General features: G+C 54.4%; 1 protein-coding gene across 1 annotated transcript in view; it reads right to left on the reverse strand.

Moving 5' to 3' along the window:
• Positions 1 to 18,283, reverse strand: part of LOC103668017 (cadherin-23) — a 264,181-nt gene that overhangs the window by 70,080 nt on the left and 175,818 nt on the right. Inside the window, exon 10 of the mRNA XM_040624110.1 lies at positions 16,800 to 16,988. Within this exon, the coding sequence (XP_040480044.1) occupies positions 16,800 to 16,988 (189 nt within the window). The remainder of the gene's footprint in view (positions 1 to 16,799; positions 16,989 to 18,283) is intronic.

Raw genomic sequence — 18,283 nt, forward strand, 5'->3', positions numbered from 1 at the left:
GCTTCTCCCACCTGTCCCCTACCCCTAAGGGGTCCTCTGGCCCTGCTGCTGCCCTGTGGGAGCGTCCCATGCCCAGCACACCAGGCTGCCACCGTGAAGGCAGAGGCCAGAGGGCCACCAGAAGGAGCCGTGCGGTGGCCACTGTCTCCATCCCCTAACTATGCCTCAAGCCCCAGGGACCTTCCAAGTTGCAGAGTCCCGGGGAACTGATGCTGGCACCTCCTTGCAATTCCTGCGTGTAGGACCACCTTCTGTCTCTGTCTCTTCACGTTCCCTCGACCCCACGCCCTGCTCCTGGACACACAGTCCCAACCCAGGGCCCCAGCAAAGGCCATAGCACAGGCTTGGTAGCTCAGCCTTGTCTTTCTCTCCTGCATTCCAAGCTTATCCAGCCCAGAGCCTCAGTTTCTCTGCTTCTCAGGACTGCATCGGGTGAAGGACGCTGCCCTGGTTTTAGGCTCTCAGCCCACCCACACCCTCCTCCCCAAACTCCTTTGTGGTTTGGGCCCTTCAGCAGTGTGGGCAGGAACCATTTTCCCTGGACGGGCCATTTGTCACTGCGTGACGTCGGCAAGCCCTTCATTCTCTCTGGGCCTCAGTTTCTAGATCTGCAAACCGGGGTGATTCTCTAAGGGCCCTTAATGTCTGCTATGCTCTCTTGGATTGCTTTCCACTCCTACTACTGCTCCAGGCCTCCTCGGCTGCTGCCCTCTCTTCCGCTCCTTTGTGTTTCTTCATCTTTTCCTCCTCTCCTTTCCTCTCCCCTCCTCTTGCCCTGCTCTCCTCTTCTCTCCCTCTTCTCCTTGCTCTTTCTCCCCCCATTCTCTTTTCCATTTCTCCTTTTCTTCCTCCTTTTCCATCACCCCTCCTGTTTCCCCTCCCTCCTTCTCCTCTGCCTCCGCCCCTCTCTCTGCCAGACTCCCCCTCCTCCTCTCCCCAGGTTATCTGCTAAATTCCACACACGCCTGCACAGACGGGGATCAATCCAAGGCTGCCTTGCCTTCAGCTTATCTCTGCTCCAAATGATTGATTTTCCCTCTTTAAGAGTAATTTGCTGGTGAATTCCATGTATTGCAAAAACCCCTGTGAAATCTAATTCAATCCGATCGGCAGCTGGCACTTTGGGGAAAGAATACTAGAGAGCTGTCAATTTCATCGCGCGGACGTGTGTATTATTTTGCTCACAGACGAGGGCACGAGGCAGGCAGGTGCTCCTCACCTGCACATGCACGCCTCCCCTCCCTCCCTCAGAGGGATCTTGTCGCTGGCCCTGCAGCCAGCCCCAGCTCTTCTGGGAAGTGAATTATAATGTGCTATGGGGTACTTGCATTAAGGTAAATGAGGGACAGGTGCTTTAAAACTGCTTTCCTGATTTGCAGCCCACTGCCCTCGTGCACGTGGGAATCTCACTCGTCCAGAGCCCAGCTACCCCTGACCACCTCTCTTCTGCATTCCAGGCTTGCCTGGCTCAGAGCCTCAGTTTCTCAACATGTATAAGTGTGTGGGTGTGAGGAAAAACCAGGCCACCTCTCAGGCCTGCCCCTAGGTGACCAGCTGTCCCAGTTTGCCTGCGATGTGGGACTTAAATGGGCTAAAACCCAGGCAGTCACAGGCAAACCAGGAGAGCTGGGGTCCAACGCCACGAGGCGTGTCTGAGAGCCCAGCAGGGTAAGTTGTCCCCACTGCACAGGGGTGACCATCATGCACTTGGAATGGAAAATAAGGCTCTGAGCATCTGACACACCAGTCCCAGGGTCGGATAGGTGCTCCCCAAAATCGGCACCACTTCGGGGGCTCCAGCCCTCATGCGGCTCAAACACAGGAGCTGGTCCTCTGCCAGTGAAGATGGCCGCATGGTTGACCAGGGGCTCTTGCTCAGCCCCGGTGACCTTTGCTCTGGGAGGGTCCCATCTTGGAGGGGTCATGGGTGCCACCTATGTTCACCGAATACAGCAGACCTAACTGTGCCTACCCCCAGAGTTGGAACCAACCACTCTGGCCTCATTTCTGTGCCCCAAGTAAATAGCCATTTCTGGTGGGATCCAAATCTTTGGGCTGCCCTGGACCTCTAGGCATCAGACCAATCAGTCCAGGGGTTACTTAGAGAAATGACATGGCTTTAGGGGGATTGGCCAGTAGGCTGGAGGCTCACCTTAATAGTGCTTGTGGGCATGGTCAAAGGGCAAAATTTATGTGGAAGGCCCAGGTGATCTCGGGGATCTTCCCAGGCCACATGGAAATTCATGTGCACAGGACAGGGGGCCATGTAGGATTTATGAGGCCAGGGCTCTGAGCTCTTCATTCCAGGATGACATGTTTCATCCTCTACCCCCAGATCTCAAGGATCCCCCAAGCCAAACCCCCTTCCTCCTTCCTTCCCGCTCTCCTGCAAGGGACCCTGTTTGAAAGGCACATGCCCCAAGTGGAAAGCTCAACAATGGCTTCCTTGTGGTCCTGCCTGCCACTTGCCATGCCTCCCCGCACAGGTGGCCTTTAAGGTCTTCACTTTAAGGTCTACCCTGATCAGAACCTGCCAACTTGGACCTCACCCCCATACCTGGCGTCAACTCCTTCCCTCCCTCACTCCACCAGCAGACCCTGCACTGGAGTTTTGGCTGGGATTGGGGCAAGGGGCCAAAGTAGGGTGTCAGTGCTCTTAGAGGTGCAGGAGAATCCAAAATGCAGGAAAAAAAGGGTGTGCATCCTGGTCTGCCCCAAGCCCAGAACTGTCCCTCCCTTTCCTGTAGGGTCTTGGCTGGGAAGGATCGTGTGGCCTGAGGGGCAGGATGGCTGCAGGAGGGTGAGCCTGGCTGGCCTGGTTGGGGAAGGATGGCATCCAGCCCTCAAAGGGTCTCAGGAGGAGGAGCAGGGGGGTTGGTGCGGAGCTGGGAGCTGGGCTTTGCATCCAGCCACTGCCTGGCTCTGTCTGTTTACCATGCTACAACGATTTCCCTGTTCCCACAGAGAGAGAAATATGTGGCAAGGCGGAGAAATCTAAATGCCTTATGGAAATTGGGAGGGCACACTGCCGGCCCTAATCACGCCACTTTGCATTCCTCTGCCTTTCTGACTGTGTCCCCCTCCCCAGGCCTCTGGCGGGCGGGGGCAGGGGGCTGAGGAGGGGGTCCCGGGAGCCCCGGAACTGGCACGCTCTGTGACCTCAGGCAAACTGCCCTCTCTGGGCTGCTTTTCAAAATGAGAGATCCCTTTGCCTCAGGAGGCCCGGAGGGCAGAGCTCAAGACCGTGTAGAGTCCAGGCACCTGGGTGTCGGGGAGCTGGGAGTGATTCACCTCCCTCCCCCTGCTAGCCCTCTGCCAGGGAGGTCCGCCCAGCTTTGCATCCCCTTGCCATGAACGAAAACATCACAAATGCCCTAGGGGATGGGTGCTGGGCTGGGACAGGGTGCTGGGCTTCAGGCAGATGGGTGATCATGCCTGGGGACAGCCCTGCGTGGCAGCCACTGTGGTCCCAGAAGTCTAACCCCGGGCACAGCTATCCAGGCCTGCAGAGAGCCTCTCCTACTTGACACATTCCACACCTTGCAAGGCACTCACATGGGACACACAACAACTACAGTTGAATGGACAATGGGATACATGCACGAATGAATGGGCTACACGTGTGTTTATCTGTGAATGTGTGGGTGTGAGGAAAAGCCAGAAGACAGAGGCAGGAGGAAGGCTGGGAAGAGGGGCGAGAGAGGATAATCAGACTCAAAGAAAAACAGACAGAAATGGAGGGAGTGGGCAAGGGCAGACGATGGCAGCTCCCATCTTCTTTCCGCCTTCCAGCCTGTACTTCTGGGTTTTTGCCATTCCCGACCCTGGGATTCCAAACCCTAGCTGCATTCCCACCCTACAGACCCTGCATCCAATTCCTGCCCTTTCTGCCATCATCCTCTGTCACTGTCCTCGTTCTCCTGGTGTCCAGATTAATCAACTTAAAGTACAGCTCTGAGAATACCACTCATGCTCAAGAACCATCGATGGCTCCCGCTTGCCTGCTGAATTAGGTCCAAACTCATCTTGTCATTCAAGGCCCTCCAGTCTATCTTTCTGGCTTTATAGGGGGTGCGGTGCGCATGACATACTTGCTGAATGAAATGACAATGGAGAGAAGCATGGTGCTGAGTCCAAAAGCTCACCAGTGCTGCTATTTATGCTGCTACCTTTGACTTCATCTTTTTGGGGGGTGCGTGGGGGGGGGAGAGGTTGTCAATAATTTAAAATTTTTATAATTAACCTGCAGTGAAATTGACATTTTGAAGTATTCAGTTTTATGAATTTTAACACATGTATAAATTCATGTTACCCCAACACAACCAGTCCCCCAGACTCCCCTGCGCTTACTTTTCTGGTCAACTCCTCTTTTGCCCCTAACCCGTGGTAACCACTGAAGGGTTCTCTGTCACTAAAGTTTTGTCTTTTCAAGGATGTCAAATAATCACACAGAACATAGCCTTTGAGACTGGTTGCTTTCACTTCCTATAATGCCTTTGAGATCACCTGATTCTCACTTCCCCATAGCGGTCTGTTTATTTAAGCCCGCCTGTCCCCAGAGGAGGAGTGAACATCTGCACGGATGCACTGAGCGGGAGGGGCAGTCCCGCATCCCTCTAAGAGGTGAGCCTTCCAGTGCTGGGGGAAGGGCTTTGAAGGCGGGGGAGCAGAGGGTCAAGTGGATTAAAAAAGAAAAAAAGGCCTGGTTGGCCTGCTCTGTCAACGTTAGCGGATTTGGACATTCCCTAATGAGGGCAATTAAGAGTCATTATGCTGAAAGCAGAAAAGTAAACACAGATCCATATGCTAATTGGCAAATATTGCTGCGCCTTACGGCTGGCTGCCTCCTCCCTCTCCTGAGCGCTGTCCCTCTTCCTGCACAGTGCCTGTCCCTGCCAACCCCCCACCACACTCCTGTAGTGCTCCCTCTTGGTCCTCCTCCTCCCTGGGAGGCCGCTCCTTCTCAGTCGCCTTTGCTGGCTCAGCCCCATCTCCCTTCACGTGAACACTGGGGTGCCCCAGCCCCCCTCTTCCGACACCCACACCCCTTGCCTCAGTGAGCCCAGCTGGACCTGTGGCTCTAAATATAGTGCAGTCTCCATGGTGGGCTCCAGAGAGTCAAGGGCTGGGTTTCCAGGATCCGGGTGAGCCAGCTGCGGTCATGCTGGCAGCTTGAGGTCGGTGTGGTAGGAGGATTTCCCCCAGAGAGAATGCCACGTGCTACAAATGAGGGGCCCCCAACCTAGAGCTGCTTGTTGGACACTTAGCACACCCCCTCTGCCTTCTCCATGTCTCCATAAGGATGACCGACAAGCACGTCAAATGTAATGTGTTGAAAGCTAAACTACAGATTCCCCCTCCCCCTCACTAAACATACTGCTTCACTATCTCAGGAAGGAAGGACGCCATGTTTCTAAGTGCTTGGGCCAAACACCTTGTGCAGTCATTGTAACACACACCCCTGAACACACACACACACACACACACACACACACACACCAGCAAATCCTTGACTCTCCCTTCAAAATGGGTCCAGGAGCTGACCCCGTCTCACTCCCCAACAGCACTCCCCTTACTGTCCTTACCTCCCAGTGATGGCTCTGCCCTGGGTGGTCTCTCTACCCTGGGCAGCCAGAGCATCCTTTAAAATGATTTTGTGATTAGATTCACCATTGTAACATTTTAAAGAGTATAATTCAGTGGTTTTCAGGATAACTGCAATGTTGTGCAACCGCCACTTCTATACTGTTCCACATGTCCATCATTCTAAAAGGCAACCTTGTACCCAGGAACAATCACGCCGCATTCCCCTCCCCGCAGCCCCTGCAGCCACGAGTCTGCATTCTGTCTCTACGCATTTGCCTACTCCGGACATTTCATACAGATGGCATACAGATGGCATCGTACACTATGTGCCCTTTGTGTTTGGCTTCTTTACCTAGCATAAGGTTTTCTAGGTTCATCCATGCGGTAGCAGGTGTCAGGGCCGCATTACCATCACGGCTGAGTAATATAGTCTGTTGTGGAGCTACCATGTTTTGTTGATGCTCTCAGCAGTGGATGGACACTTGGGTTCTTTTCACGGACTGTCCTTCCAATACTTCAATCTACAAGACCCTCGCTGCCTGCTCACTACCCTTAGGGGACTTCCTGTGTCCTGCCTCCCTCCGGTACACAAGCTGAGCCCTGATGGCACAGCTGCCTATCTGACTGCCTCCACCAGCCCCGGGCCTCCCCGCTCCTCCCCAGTCCTCCTGCACCGTGCGCAGGCCACTGCTGCCTACAGCCGTGTGCCTGCCGTGCCCTCTGCCTGAAATGCTCTTCCTCCAAGTGTCCACGTGGCCAAACGCCTCTTCACTGAGGTCTCTCCTAAATGTCACCTCATCAGAGAGGCCTCCTCCGACCCCTCTGCCTCCCCGGGACTCCCCTGAGCCCCTTACCCTGCTTTATTTTCCTCCATGGCTCTGGTTGCCGTCTGCCATAGATTTACTGGTTTCTTCAATTTTCCACTGCTGGAACGGATGCTGCGTGAGGGCGGGACCTTGGCTGCTGCGTTCACTTGTGAACAGTACCTCGAAGAGCATCTGGCATGCAGCAGGTGCTCAACAAGTATTTGTCAACTATATAAACTAATGAATTGATTCCCACCCCGTTCCATGCAAGAGTCCCAGCAGGACATCTCTTACGCTCGCCTGCCCCAGGCCCGCGGGTGCCCGCTACTCTGCGCTCTGCTGGCTGGTGTAGCTATGGCACTGCTCTGACCTCAGAAGAAGGTTTCCTCTAGGCTAGTTTTGCCCACGTGAGAGCAGCAGAGATATCATCTGCCCGTTGACCCTGGACTCAGGGCATGTGTCAAGGACCAAGAAGAGGAAAACCTGCACCTTTTAACCTAGGATATAAACATATGACAACCTTGATTTTGATAATTTAGTCTCACTCTCAATTCCTTTTCAAATCAGATGGGTAACAGATGGGGAAACGAAGGTTTGGAGAGAGAAGAGGGAGTGTCTGCCCTGTGCCTTCCTGGGTAGAGTGACAACACGGTCATGAAACGTTGCCTTGCCATGAAATGCGTCCTGCCCCCGCCGCACCCACCCCTGCACCATTCCCCCTTTGCAGGGGACAGAGTCTGCAGCAGCTCAGGCGAGCAGCGCTGGGTGCTGGCTCTGGGGAGGAGGCTCCGTGCCGCCCTTGGTGGCCCATCCTCACCATCGCTGCCAGCGGGGCTCTGCCGTCCCTAATACTTGTTAATTAGGAAGTTTTACCACCGTGTGCACAGGGATGGGGTTAGGCATGCAGGGACCACTCCCAGCTGGGCTGTGCTTGCCCCTACTCTTCTGAGATGGGGATAAACAAGACACACTGTCTACGGCTGTCAGGGGTGTGATGGGGGTGACAAATGGGGCAGGTGGGAGAGGGTGGAAGGAAGAAATCACGTTCTAGGGTGAGACTGGGCTCACTGGTGCCCATGGTAGAAGGGGCACCGTAGTGGGCATGAAGCCGTCAGGAGGTCCTGGAGAGGAAGAGGATGGAGGATGAAGTGCGTTAGTTCTGCTTCTGATCCCCGCGGGGGTGTTCAGGAAGACCAGGCTCTGCCTTGCAAAGCGTGACTCCTAAGAACAAAATGACTTCCACTACTTTCCATCCTAAGTGGGGGTGGGGTGGGGGAAGGGTCAGCTGCCAGGGAGGGGGGTGAAGGGGTACAACCCCCCACACCCAAGATGAAAGTCCACCTCTAGCTGCGGGAGGGGACTTGGCCCAGCAGGGGAGCAGGCACTGGGGAGGGGAGAGGCTGAGGAATGGGGCTGCCTGCTTTACACCCCTGCCAGGGCTACTGGGCCTGGTGTAAATAGCACGCTAATTAGATTTACGGATGAGACTAAATTAGGAGGTGTCAGAATCACACCGAGGACACCCTCTGGTCCCTTAGGGAGGCTGAGCTTAGCATGCTGGGAGGAATCACACCACGGGATGCAGCCATGCACAGAAAAATCCTAATAATCACCATCGTCATAATAAGAGCCTCAGTGAAGGCAACTGGGGAGAAATTAATAGGAAAAAGAGCAGATGGGGCTGCCCTGCTCCCTCTGGCTTCCCTTCCAGAATGGCTTTGCTTTGAAGTCCACAGATAGTCTCCTGGAGAACCTAAACCTTAGGGAAGAACCCTGGAAATGTGGGCTGAAGACGTGACACAACAGAGGTCCTGCCAACAGACCTCTGCCCACTGCCAGGCCAACAAAGCCGCAGAGCGATGCTCACCGCAGCACCGTGGATTCCAGGTACCAGCTGTGCGGACATGGCTCTGGGCGGACACTTACCTGGCTGTGCAGCCAGATCACCAGAGAACCTTTTAGAAACAGGAGCAGCCAAGATGGGCACCTTGGCCTGGGGAATGGGGACTGCGGGAAGGCAAGTGCTGACCTCCACTTCTGGATGTGCCTCAACTTGGTTGCTCCCTGGACCAGAGCCCTCACTCCCTACTTTCTCTAGGCTTTGCGTCACTGATGACATCACAAGCTGGGTGAGGGACAGATGTTGGAGGCAGTCTATGTACTTCCTTTATACCCCCCAGGGGATTCAATGGGAGGTGGGTGATTTCCAGCCAGATCGCACTTATATCCCTAATAGAGGGGAAACAAGAGTCTGGATAACTGGATAATCACACACCCACAGAAAGTGCAAAAACTCACGTCTGCTGCCACGGATGCTGGCAGCCTGCCCCTCCCTCTCTTCCCCATCTCGTCACTACTTCCAGTGTTTGGTTTCTGGTGCAAACTGCTTTGGAAAATAGGGAAATGGAGATCGATGTTCTGGGTCCCATCAGCAGGCAGGGAGAGTTTAGGGCAACGGGGATCACTCCCTGGGGTGGTAGGGGCATATAGTCCTGTGTCTCTACTGTACAGCGGCTGCTAGTGGATGGATATGGGGGGCCCAGTTGAACAGCGGCTTGGAGAATCCAGAGCTAGAGAATGGACCCTCCGTTGAATGTGTGCCATGGAGCCTCCCTGTCCCCGCACCCCTACCCCACGCTCCAAAAGATGTAAGGCTCAGGATGCGGACTCCACCAACCAGCACACTATCAGCCTTACAGCAAAAGCCCAAGGAGGGAGCTGGGCTAAAGGGTGGTAATTCACGAGCATAGGGATTAAGGAGGGTTTTTCATCTTTTTTTTTTTTTTTTTTTTTTTGGCACCAAGGACCCCTCTGACAGTCTGGTGAAGCCCATGGAGCACCCTTTCCTAGAATAACATTTTTCATTGCAAAAAAATAAAATACACAGGACCACAGAGTCAACTCACTATGTTGAAACAGAGTTACCAGGTATGTTAAAAGGGTGTTAAAGAATTAGGTGCTTCCTGATGCATTAAACAATAACATTTGGCAGGAGAGTTAACGTATGCTGTAATTTCAAAGTAGTGATAACTGTAAATGGTATGTTGAGATCCCAAGACACTTGAAATGGGATATGAAAATGTCTAAGGTTTCTCTTGGGGTCAAAGCCCCAGGTACTACCAATGTTTGTTTCTATTTTCAGAAATGGAGTACTAACGGTCAGTTACAGGTTAGTGAAAACAAAGATGCAGATTTTCCTCCATCCAGAGTCATGGATGCCTTGGGGAAGCAGTGGGCCCTCACTTCTGGGACTGAAAGGAAGCCTGGCCGAGGCCCCTGGGGCCCACAGCCACAACCATGCAGGGCTGCCTGGGGAGAGAGGCCAGAGAAACCACAGGCTGGACAGGCTGAGGAATAAGAACAAACAGGAAAATAAATTTAAATAAATACAAGGTTGCGGGCTGGGCTCCCTGACAGGCCTGGAACACATGTGGAATGGAGAATGAGGGTGACGGATAAAAACAAGGCCCAGATTAGCAGGAGAATGAGAACAACCTCCCCTTCTCGCTGCCCCTCCCCCCAATCCCTATAAGTAAACCCAGTATTCTGGAATATGGCTTTTTCTCCCTGTCATTTGCTTTCTTTTATTTATTTATTTGGTGATGTTTTCTCCTTGGGGAGGTGGGTAATTCTGTTGCTTTTTTTTTCCTATGCCCCTCAAACAAATGAATCGTGTCATCTCCTGCCTGAAATAGGAATTAGCTCCTGCCAGATGTGTCCCCGTTCACCTTGCCTTACCTCCCCCCTCGCCCTGCCCACAGCCATGCTGGAGGTGGGAGACCCACCCTGCTTGGGTGGGATCAAACCTTTGAGAATGGGGAGCCACAGCTGCAAATGTGGAGCTCCCCAGTGCAAGCCAGGAGCACGGGATTGAGAGTTCAAGGCCAAGCTCTGTGACCCACGGGCTGTGTGACCTTGGGGAAGCCCCTTAACCTCTCTGAAGACTGCCTCCTCTCTGAAGAAACACAGTAATACACCTCTCTCTCTCAGGGTTGAGATAATAAAACCGGTTAAAATTTAAAGAGTGCTTTTTACGGGGCAGGCACGGTTTCAAACACACATATTAACTCATTGAATCCTTGTAACAGCTTTGCGAGATAGGTCCTATCTCTGTCTTCATTTTGCAGATAGGAAAACTGAATCAGAGCGGATAAATCAAGTCCCCTAAGGTGACCAGATCAAAAGCAGCACAGCAGGACTCGAACCCTGGCAGTCTGGCTTCAAAGCGCTCATGTTCCACCATGCCAGCTGCTTCTCTCTCCCTAACCGGTGAAAGGAAGCTCCAGTAACGGCAAATAAGCAAGCACGCGGGCAGGCTGGGAGAGGACGGTGGGGGGACGGGGCCCTCAGCGGTGCCAGGTCCCTCTGCCCAAAGTGGGGAGCAGAGGTGGTCAGAGCAGGGTCGGGAAGGGAGGAGGGGCCCACGCTGGGGGCAGGAAAGAAGGAGGAAGCTCAGGTGGCACCCTCCCCTTCCCACACAGGTCCTCTTGGACCAAAAGGTTGGCAAAGTCTTCACTGAGACAGACCGGCCCAACCCACGGGCTTCCACAGGTGGACACTGAGGCACAGAGTGGGGACGTGGCTTGCTGGGAATCGCTCTGTGGGTCAGGAGCAGGATGGGGGTGGGACTTGGCTTTGGGGTTTTCTCTACCACCTCCCCTACACAGTTGGGGTCGGGCTGGTAGCAGAAGGGTTCAGAACCCTGGGCCGATTCTGACAAAGACCAAAAGTGGCCACTCCCCTCCTCCTGGGCAGAGTTCTGAAGGCGGTCTCCATTGGACTTTCTGGGTATCCTAATAAGGGGCCTGGGGTTCTCTGGCTTCTTGCCGCCCTGAGAGGAAAATGGCGAAACTGTAGGAGAGCCTCCAGTCTGATGCTGGAGACACTTGCTGGGTGGAGCAGGTGGCTGAGGGGAGGGGGGCTCCCATGCGGCTTTGCTACATTGCCTGCTTCCAGCCTTGCCTCCTGGCAGCCCATTTTCAACACAGCAATCAGAGGGCTCCTTAAGAAAGGCGACTCAGAGCATGTCACCCGCCAGCTCCCCACTGGGCTCGTGGTAACAGAAAACAGCCCGGCCTGGCTCCCGCTGACACTGCCACCTCGCTCCCTACAGCTCTCTCCAGCTCCCCCCACCTCCGACCCATCTCTTTACTGCTCCTTGAAAATGCCCAGCCTTTTCGGGGGACTTCTGGCCTTGCGGGGGAGCATCTGCTGCCAGAATGTTCTCTCTCTGCAGATCGGTGCGGCTGCCTCTTTTACACCTCTTAACCTCAGCTCTAAGGGCACCTGTTTTGGAAGGCCATCTGGAACCGCTGAGTCAAAAATCGTCCCCCATGGCACCCCATCACTCACCCTGTTGATTGACCTCTTGACACTCATTTATTTCTACCTACAGTGGTGTTGGGGCCCAGCCCTCTAGCTTCCCTGCTGGGATGAAACAGAACTCTCGAGGGCAGGGACCACATCTTCAGCACTAATTCCTCAGTGGAGGGCACATAGTAGGCTTGCAAGAATGATTGTTGAGTGAATGCATACATCATCCCCCAGCTGTGTGGATTTCCACAGAGGCCCTCAGAAAGGCCCGGGGGGGCCAGCACATTGACGATGTCTGAAGCCCATTCTCAAATGATTCCAGTTCCCAGAAAGAGCCAGAACCAGGCAGTAGAGGCCTCTCCAGGGGGGATACTGGCGCCCCACTCCCCTGCAAAAATCAAGGACAGCAGGAAACATGTTCTGAGAAGCTGTGCGTCAGAAATGAGACTGAAATGAAGTGGATGAAAGGCCCCCAGCTCCTGAGAAGAAAGGTGCAGGGCGGGTGAGGGGTACTGCCAAATGTCAGCTCTCCGAGTCCGCTGGGCGGGGTCACGCACCATGCCAAACGGTATTTAAAACCAAAGCCCTTTGCTGGAATTTGTAAAGCAGCGGGCAGGGGCATGGATGATCCGCAGCAGAGGTGGGATGACGAGCACAGAGAATCTACTCGAAGGAGAAGAGTGGATTTTAGGACAACTGAACAGAAACTTGCAGCCATCCTAAGAACGTCACCCCACGCAGGTGGGAAAACAGGACAGGCCAGCTCAGCTCTGGGCAGGACTGGGTGTGCGGAGGGCTGCAGGCTTGGTCGGGCGAGGAAGAGCTGACCGGACTGGAGAAGACACAAAGAACGTGCTGCGGCCAAGGGCGTGGGAGAGGATCCGGTAGGAGTCCAAGTGGGTGAGTGTGCTGCTTATTTCTTGTGGCTTTCCAGAACACCGAGGAAGAGACAGGAGAACGCCCAGCAGCCGGGAGCAGGGGAATGAGGCTGCCGCAGCCTTCAATTCGAAACTCCGAGAGGAGTTCCACACCAAGGCTGACTCCTGGGGCCTTTGCCCTGAGATTTTGTTGTTGTTGTTGTGATTTGCATTACAACCATCTATTTGCATCTCAACTGTCATGCAGAGCAAATGGGTTGTTGGTGGTTTCAGCCCATCCTATCCCTTCCTTCTGGGGCTTCTGTGAGTTTTCTGTAGCTGGGCAAAGGAGAAGAAATTACTCAGTGGGACTTGACAATGAGGATGGAGTCCTTGGGAGACAGAAAGGGCTTCTTTCAAGTACCATTGTTGTCTTGCATTTTCCTGCAGAGGCGAGATTCAGCAAGAAACTGGGCAGAATCTTCCGTCTGGTGGGGATGCCAGCATTGCCTAGTCTTTGTGAAGGAGGTTAACATCCTTCTTGGGAGTAACTGCCACAAAGTGCTACCCGGGAAGTTAAACTGCTTCCTCTTTCCCTTTGTTTTCCATCAGCACCCTCTGCTGCCCCACTGTGGACTTCTGAAGTCACTGTCTTACACAATCGCAGGGGAACTGAGCTTTCGCCCAGGGGCACGGATTGACGATCAAGTTTGGACAAAGCCCTGAGCCACCTCATGGCTACTTTTATCATTCAATCGTGCTTTAATTCAACCAGCACGCATTTCTGCAGTGCCTCCTAGGTGCCAGGCAGAGTGTGAGGCTCCGGGTTACACCGGCGGCAAAGGCAGCCCTGCCCCTGCCCGTGAACCCTTCAGCTGAATCAGGGAGATGGTATGACTGAGGTCATCACGCTAATACCTGCAAAACCACATGCTCTCTGACTCTACGACAAAGTGACTTCACCTCTCTCAGGCTCCTTTCCCTCCTTCAACTCTGCTTGATGAACACATTTTTGCAACACGCCCAGCAAATCCAGCCACCTTCACCCCAGACACAAATCCCAACAGATGTATCCTCCCCTCAGAAAGAGAACCGGAAGAAATGACAGATTTTTAAAATGTCCTTTTACAAAAGATGTCTGATTGCTCTTTGAGGTTCCCTGGTTTTTCCCAGATTCCGGACGTTGGCAACGTGGCTGAACTACTCCACGCTGGGAACCTGGGGCCTGACCCTTGGCACCCAAGCCTGGGCCTTGGTGGCATTTACCCCCTCCAGATCCGGATCCCTCCAAAATTTTGGAGAGTAGAGAAGAGATGGGACACATAAAAAAAAAAAAAAAAAAAAAAAATTCCAAAAACAAAAAAACAAAAACAAACAAACAAAAAACCCAGGGCAATTTAGAAAGCAATTGATTCCTCCCTCTTATTTAGGACTCGGCCCAAGACCACGTCTGGGATGTTTGGGTGCAGCTCTACTGGGAGGCTGGGTTGTGACCCAGAGGACCTTAGGGTGGGGAGTCTGGGCTTCCGGGCTGTCTTTCTTTATCAGTAGTTCTCTCTCTGTACCTCACTGTGCCCTGGAGAAGTGGGGCCCTGCAGGGAGGAGGCCAACCCTTTACTGTCAGAGACACTGGCCAACTCCCTGGGGCAAGCAGTGAAATGGTCTCCGGTGGCGTTGGGCACCCCGTCCACGGCGTGGATGCCTGTGTCTGGGCGGGGAGTGGCCACTAGAGGCAGGCTGGACCCAGATAGCCCTCAGCCTCCCCGCAGACACTTCCAACAGGCCTTCCAGCAAATTAGGACTGAGTTTAACCCCAAGGAGTCAGAGTGACCCTGAAACCCCCCAACCAGTGGTGGTGAGAAGGCCCTGGGGGTTCTGGCCCTGCTGGTGGGGATGCTCCCTGGACCCATCTGGTTAACATCTGGGTGTGTGCCAGGTACTGTGCTAAGTCCTACAGACTAGAGGTCTGGTCTCCTTCTCTATCCCGTGTTGGCATTCCCTGTGGCAGACCCAAATAGGTAGCTGCTTCCCCATATTCCACAGCCTTCTGGCAGTGAGGTGGGGCCATGTCCCTAGTTCTGGGCAGCAGTCTCAGGATGAAGCATAGAGCTGGTGCTTGCCCCCGTAGCTGTCCCCTCCCTCCTGCAGTGACTGATGTGACCGCAGAGCACGCACCTGAGTGACTACAGAGTGGGGTCTCCCTACCCACCTGTGCCAACGAGTAGTAATAAATCTCTGAGCAAGAAATAAACCTCTGTTTCAGGGTTAATTTGTGACTGCAATAGAAACAGATACATTTTCACACAGAGGAGCAAAGTGACGCTTAGAAAGGGTCAACGACTCACCGAAGGTCGCGGAGCTAGTGAATGGCAAGGCCGGATTTGAACACAGGCCCCAGCTGATTCCAGAGCTTGGGCCATGAACCACTACACAAGCTGCCTCCCCTCTGGGTTGCCTCCAAAATCGAGCCCCGAGTCCTTGGTTTGGCGTTCAAGGCCCTCACGGCCTGTGTCCCAGCCCACCCTCCCACAAGCCCACTATGTAAACCCTGCTTCCCTCACACGGTACGGCCTGCTCCCTCCTCCTCACGGGTTCCGCCCTCCGGGCCTCTGTGCGCCACTGCCCAACCTGCCAGCCCTCCTGGCTGCCTTTCACCATCTGATTTGTGCCCCAACGCTCAGCCCTGGTCTCCCTTTCAGCATAGAGCTTTTGTTGTCCTCTGGCCCCTTCTTCCCCCTTCCTCAGCCGAGCTCTGGAGCCCTTGCTGCCCGTCGTCACTGGCCCGCATGCGGGGACCAGCGTCTCTGTTCTCTTGGACATTCATCATGGCCTGAAACCAGAGATGGCCCTTTCTCCCCAGGCCCTCACTCACACAGCAGTGTCTAAAGGGGGCGCTGCGCTCCCGGGGGATCAGAGCTGCCCCACTGGGGTATGAGAAAATCTTGGAACTTGTTTTTATACCTGTTTATCTCCACCTTTTAAACTTTCCACATTTTTGCACACGTTTAAAAAGTATCCACTACACTTGTGTAGTCACACTTGGTCCCATGGGCTACACTCCCCCAAGGGACCGAAAATAGCTCCTTGTAAACAGTAGGTGCTCAGTACATACTTCCCTTATCTCAGACAGATAGGTACGAGATGACTTAGCAGGGGTGGGGGCCCGTGGCTCACGCACGCGCACACACTGTGGGGCTGACCTGCCCCCACGGACCTGCATCCTTGGTGGGGGCAGGGGCTGGCTGGGGCGGACGTGGACGGTGCGCAGTTAGGAGAAGCTGAGGGCAGGCAGACGGGTTGGGTCATGGCAGGACTGCTGGCCAGGTGTGCTGGTGGCTTGCTGAGCAGCCCCAGTAGAGAGGGGCAGGGGGAGCGAGCAGGAAGCCAGGCCTGGAGCAAGGCCAGTGAGGGAGTCCCGCACTGTGAGGAGTAATTGCAGAGAAGCCCCTCAGGCTGGAAAACCGAATGGAATTCCTGAGCAGAGTGGACCGGCAGCAGCGGTGGTAATAAATAGAAGTGCTATTAAGGACTGTGGCTGCTGACAGGACTGTGGCTGAGACCGGCAGGGGCATGGGAGGGGCGGGGGGAGGCAGGCTGAGAGGGTCTCCCCAGCAGCATGGAAGCCTGTCCCATCCAGGCCTGGTGGGGCTCGGGCCCCATCCCGGAGCCTCCTCCCTCCTGTCGTTCCGGAGCTCTCCTTCCCTCGCGGCCCATGTCCCTTCATCTTAAGACTGGCCTCAGCCAGGGAGGCCCTGCAGGGGGCTGCAGGCTTCCCGGACCCCCGAAGTCTCCTTGTGGCCTGGGATCCCCTTGAAAGCACTTACGCTACTCACATGGAAAAGGAGTCATTACTACACCAAAAGCAGAACTAAGACTTTTTTCCAAGGTCGTATTTATACAACAGCCTCCAACTTTTAAAATATCTATTTTTTGGTGTAGTTTTATAATGTACATACTAGACCAACAGGAGGGGCATATATTTCTAAACAAATTCCTCAGTAAATCACTAACTGAAGAACTACTCGCTGCAGGCGTGTGCTCCAAGAGTTTTTGCAGGGGTGGGGGGTAGGCTGAGGATTAGAGACTGCTGATTTCTGCAGGGGACGAGGGCCGGCAATGTTTGTTTCTATGTTACAGATGGGTACTTGGAAGCCTAGAGATAGCTCGTATCTTTCCCAGGGTTGGAGGGCCCGGGAAGGGCAGGGGTCTGGACAGGCCACGCGTTCCCAGAACTCACCTCGTCCTTGTCCACCACCTGGATGAAGAGGGGTAGGGCAAAGCCCACCTGTGCGAGCTCGGTGATGGCCACGCTGTATTCAGAGCTGTTGAACTCTGGGGCATTGTCATTGATGTCAATGACCAGGATGTTGAAGGTTGTGGTGACTGTGGCATTGGAGGGGGTGCGGTCATCATTCAGCTCTGTGCCCTGCGGGGAGACGACAAACACCCCAGAGATGAAGGTGGCCATGATCACAATACCATCATTGACCAAGGCTTTCTCAATGCCAGGTCCTGTGCTTTATGCGGATGATCCCATCCCCTCACCACCATCCCGGGAAGAAGATTCTATCGTTAGCGTCCCCATTTTACCTTTGGGGAAACCGAGGCTCAGAGAGGTTAAGTAACTTGCATAAGGACACACAGTCAGAGTAGGTGTCAAACTTAGGCAGTAGGGTTCCAGAACCAAGGGGACAAGGCGGCGTAGTGATGACAAGACAGATTTGGGGGCTCATCAAGGGGCAAAGGGAGACTCCTTATTCAGTTTGGCAGATGATAGAGTGAGGTCAAGAATTTTTATGCTAGCAGGTAATCAAGACTTAATTTGGCATCTGCTATGGCCCAAACGCGGTGCTAGGTGCTCTGAGGGCCTGGGTCAGACTCTGGGAAAAATGGGCTCAGATCCTTGGGTGCCCGGTCTCTGCACCACAGCGCCCTGGCCCCCGAACACCCATTCCCAGTTTCCACTCAATCTTCTGAACCCAAACCTCCGGGCAGGAGGCGCAGGACTAGCTATCTTTTACCAGTTCCCTAGCAGATTTGGATTCACAGCCAAGTTTGGGGAACTCACCCTCACATTTTATATAAAGATGGAGGAACTGAGCTCGGGGTCCCGCAGTGAGCTGGGGGTGGCGCTGGGGTCAGGGCACAGTTCTCTCTGACTGGAACTGCGCGCCTCCACAGGAAGCAAGCAGAGAGGAGGGGAGGCAGAGAGGGGCCCCGTGGCCTGGTGGCTTGATGCTGGGTGGGCAGGAGGCAGTGTTAGCCCCCCTCCCCCTGCTGGCCCACATGTGCACCCTAGGTGGCGACACAGGAGCCAGCTGGCAGGGGAGGGCTAATCAACAACCCTCCCAAGGTCAAGGAGAGCAATCAAGGGCCAGGCTGGGCTGCTCCATTCTCTTCAGGGTGGAAGGACCTCCTTCCCCAAGCTGCTCTCCTCAGGCCTTGTGCCCTCCCCAGCCTCCATTGATAGGTGGGCTGGGGAGGACCCCTGTGGACTAGACACAGTCTATACCCTAAATGGGTTTTGGGGGGAACGGCTCTGCAAATCAGAGATTTTAACTAAAACCTGCCATCAGTGGCAGGGGCTATGGGGGCCAGAGGGGTGTGGCTCCACCATACCTCGGGGGTGAGGACCCCAGCGGTTTTCACCTCTCCCCACTATGCTGCTGCTTCCTAACCAGGGAATAGCCCCCAGGAAGTGGTCAGAATTAGAAATGGGAC

Source organism: Ursus maritimus, unplaced genomic scaffold (assembly GCF_017311325.1).
Source record: "Ursus maritimus isolate PB19 unplaced genomic scaffold, ASM1731132v1 scaffold_7, whole genome shotgun sequence".
Lineage (NCBI taxonomy): Eukaryota > Metazoa > Chordata > Mammalia > Carnivora > Ursidae > Ursus > Ursus maritimus.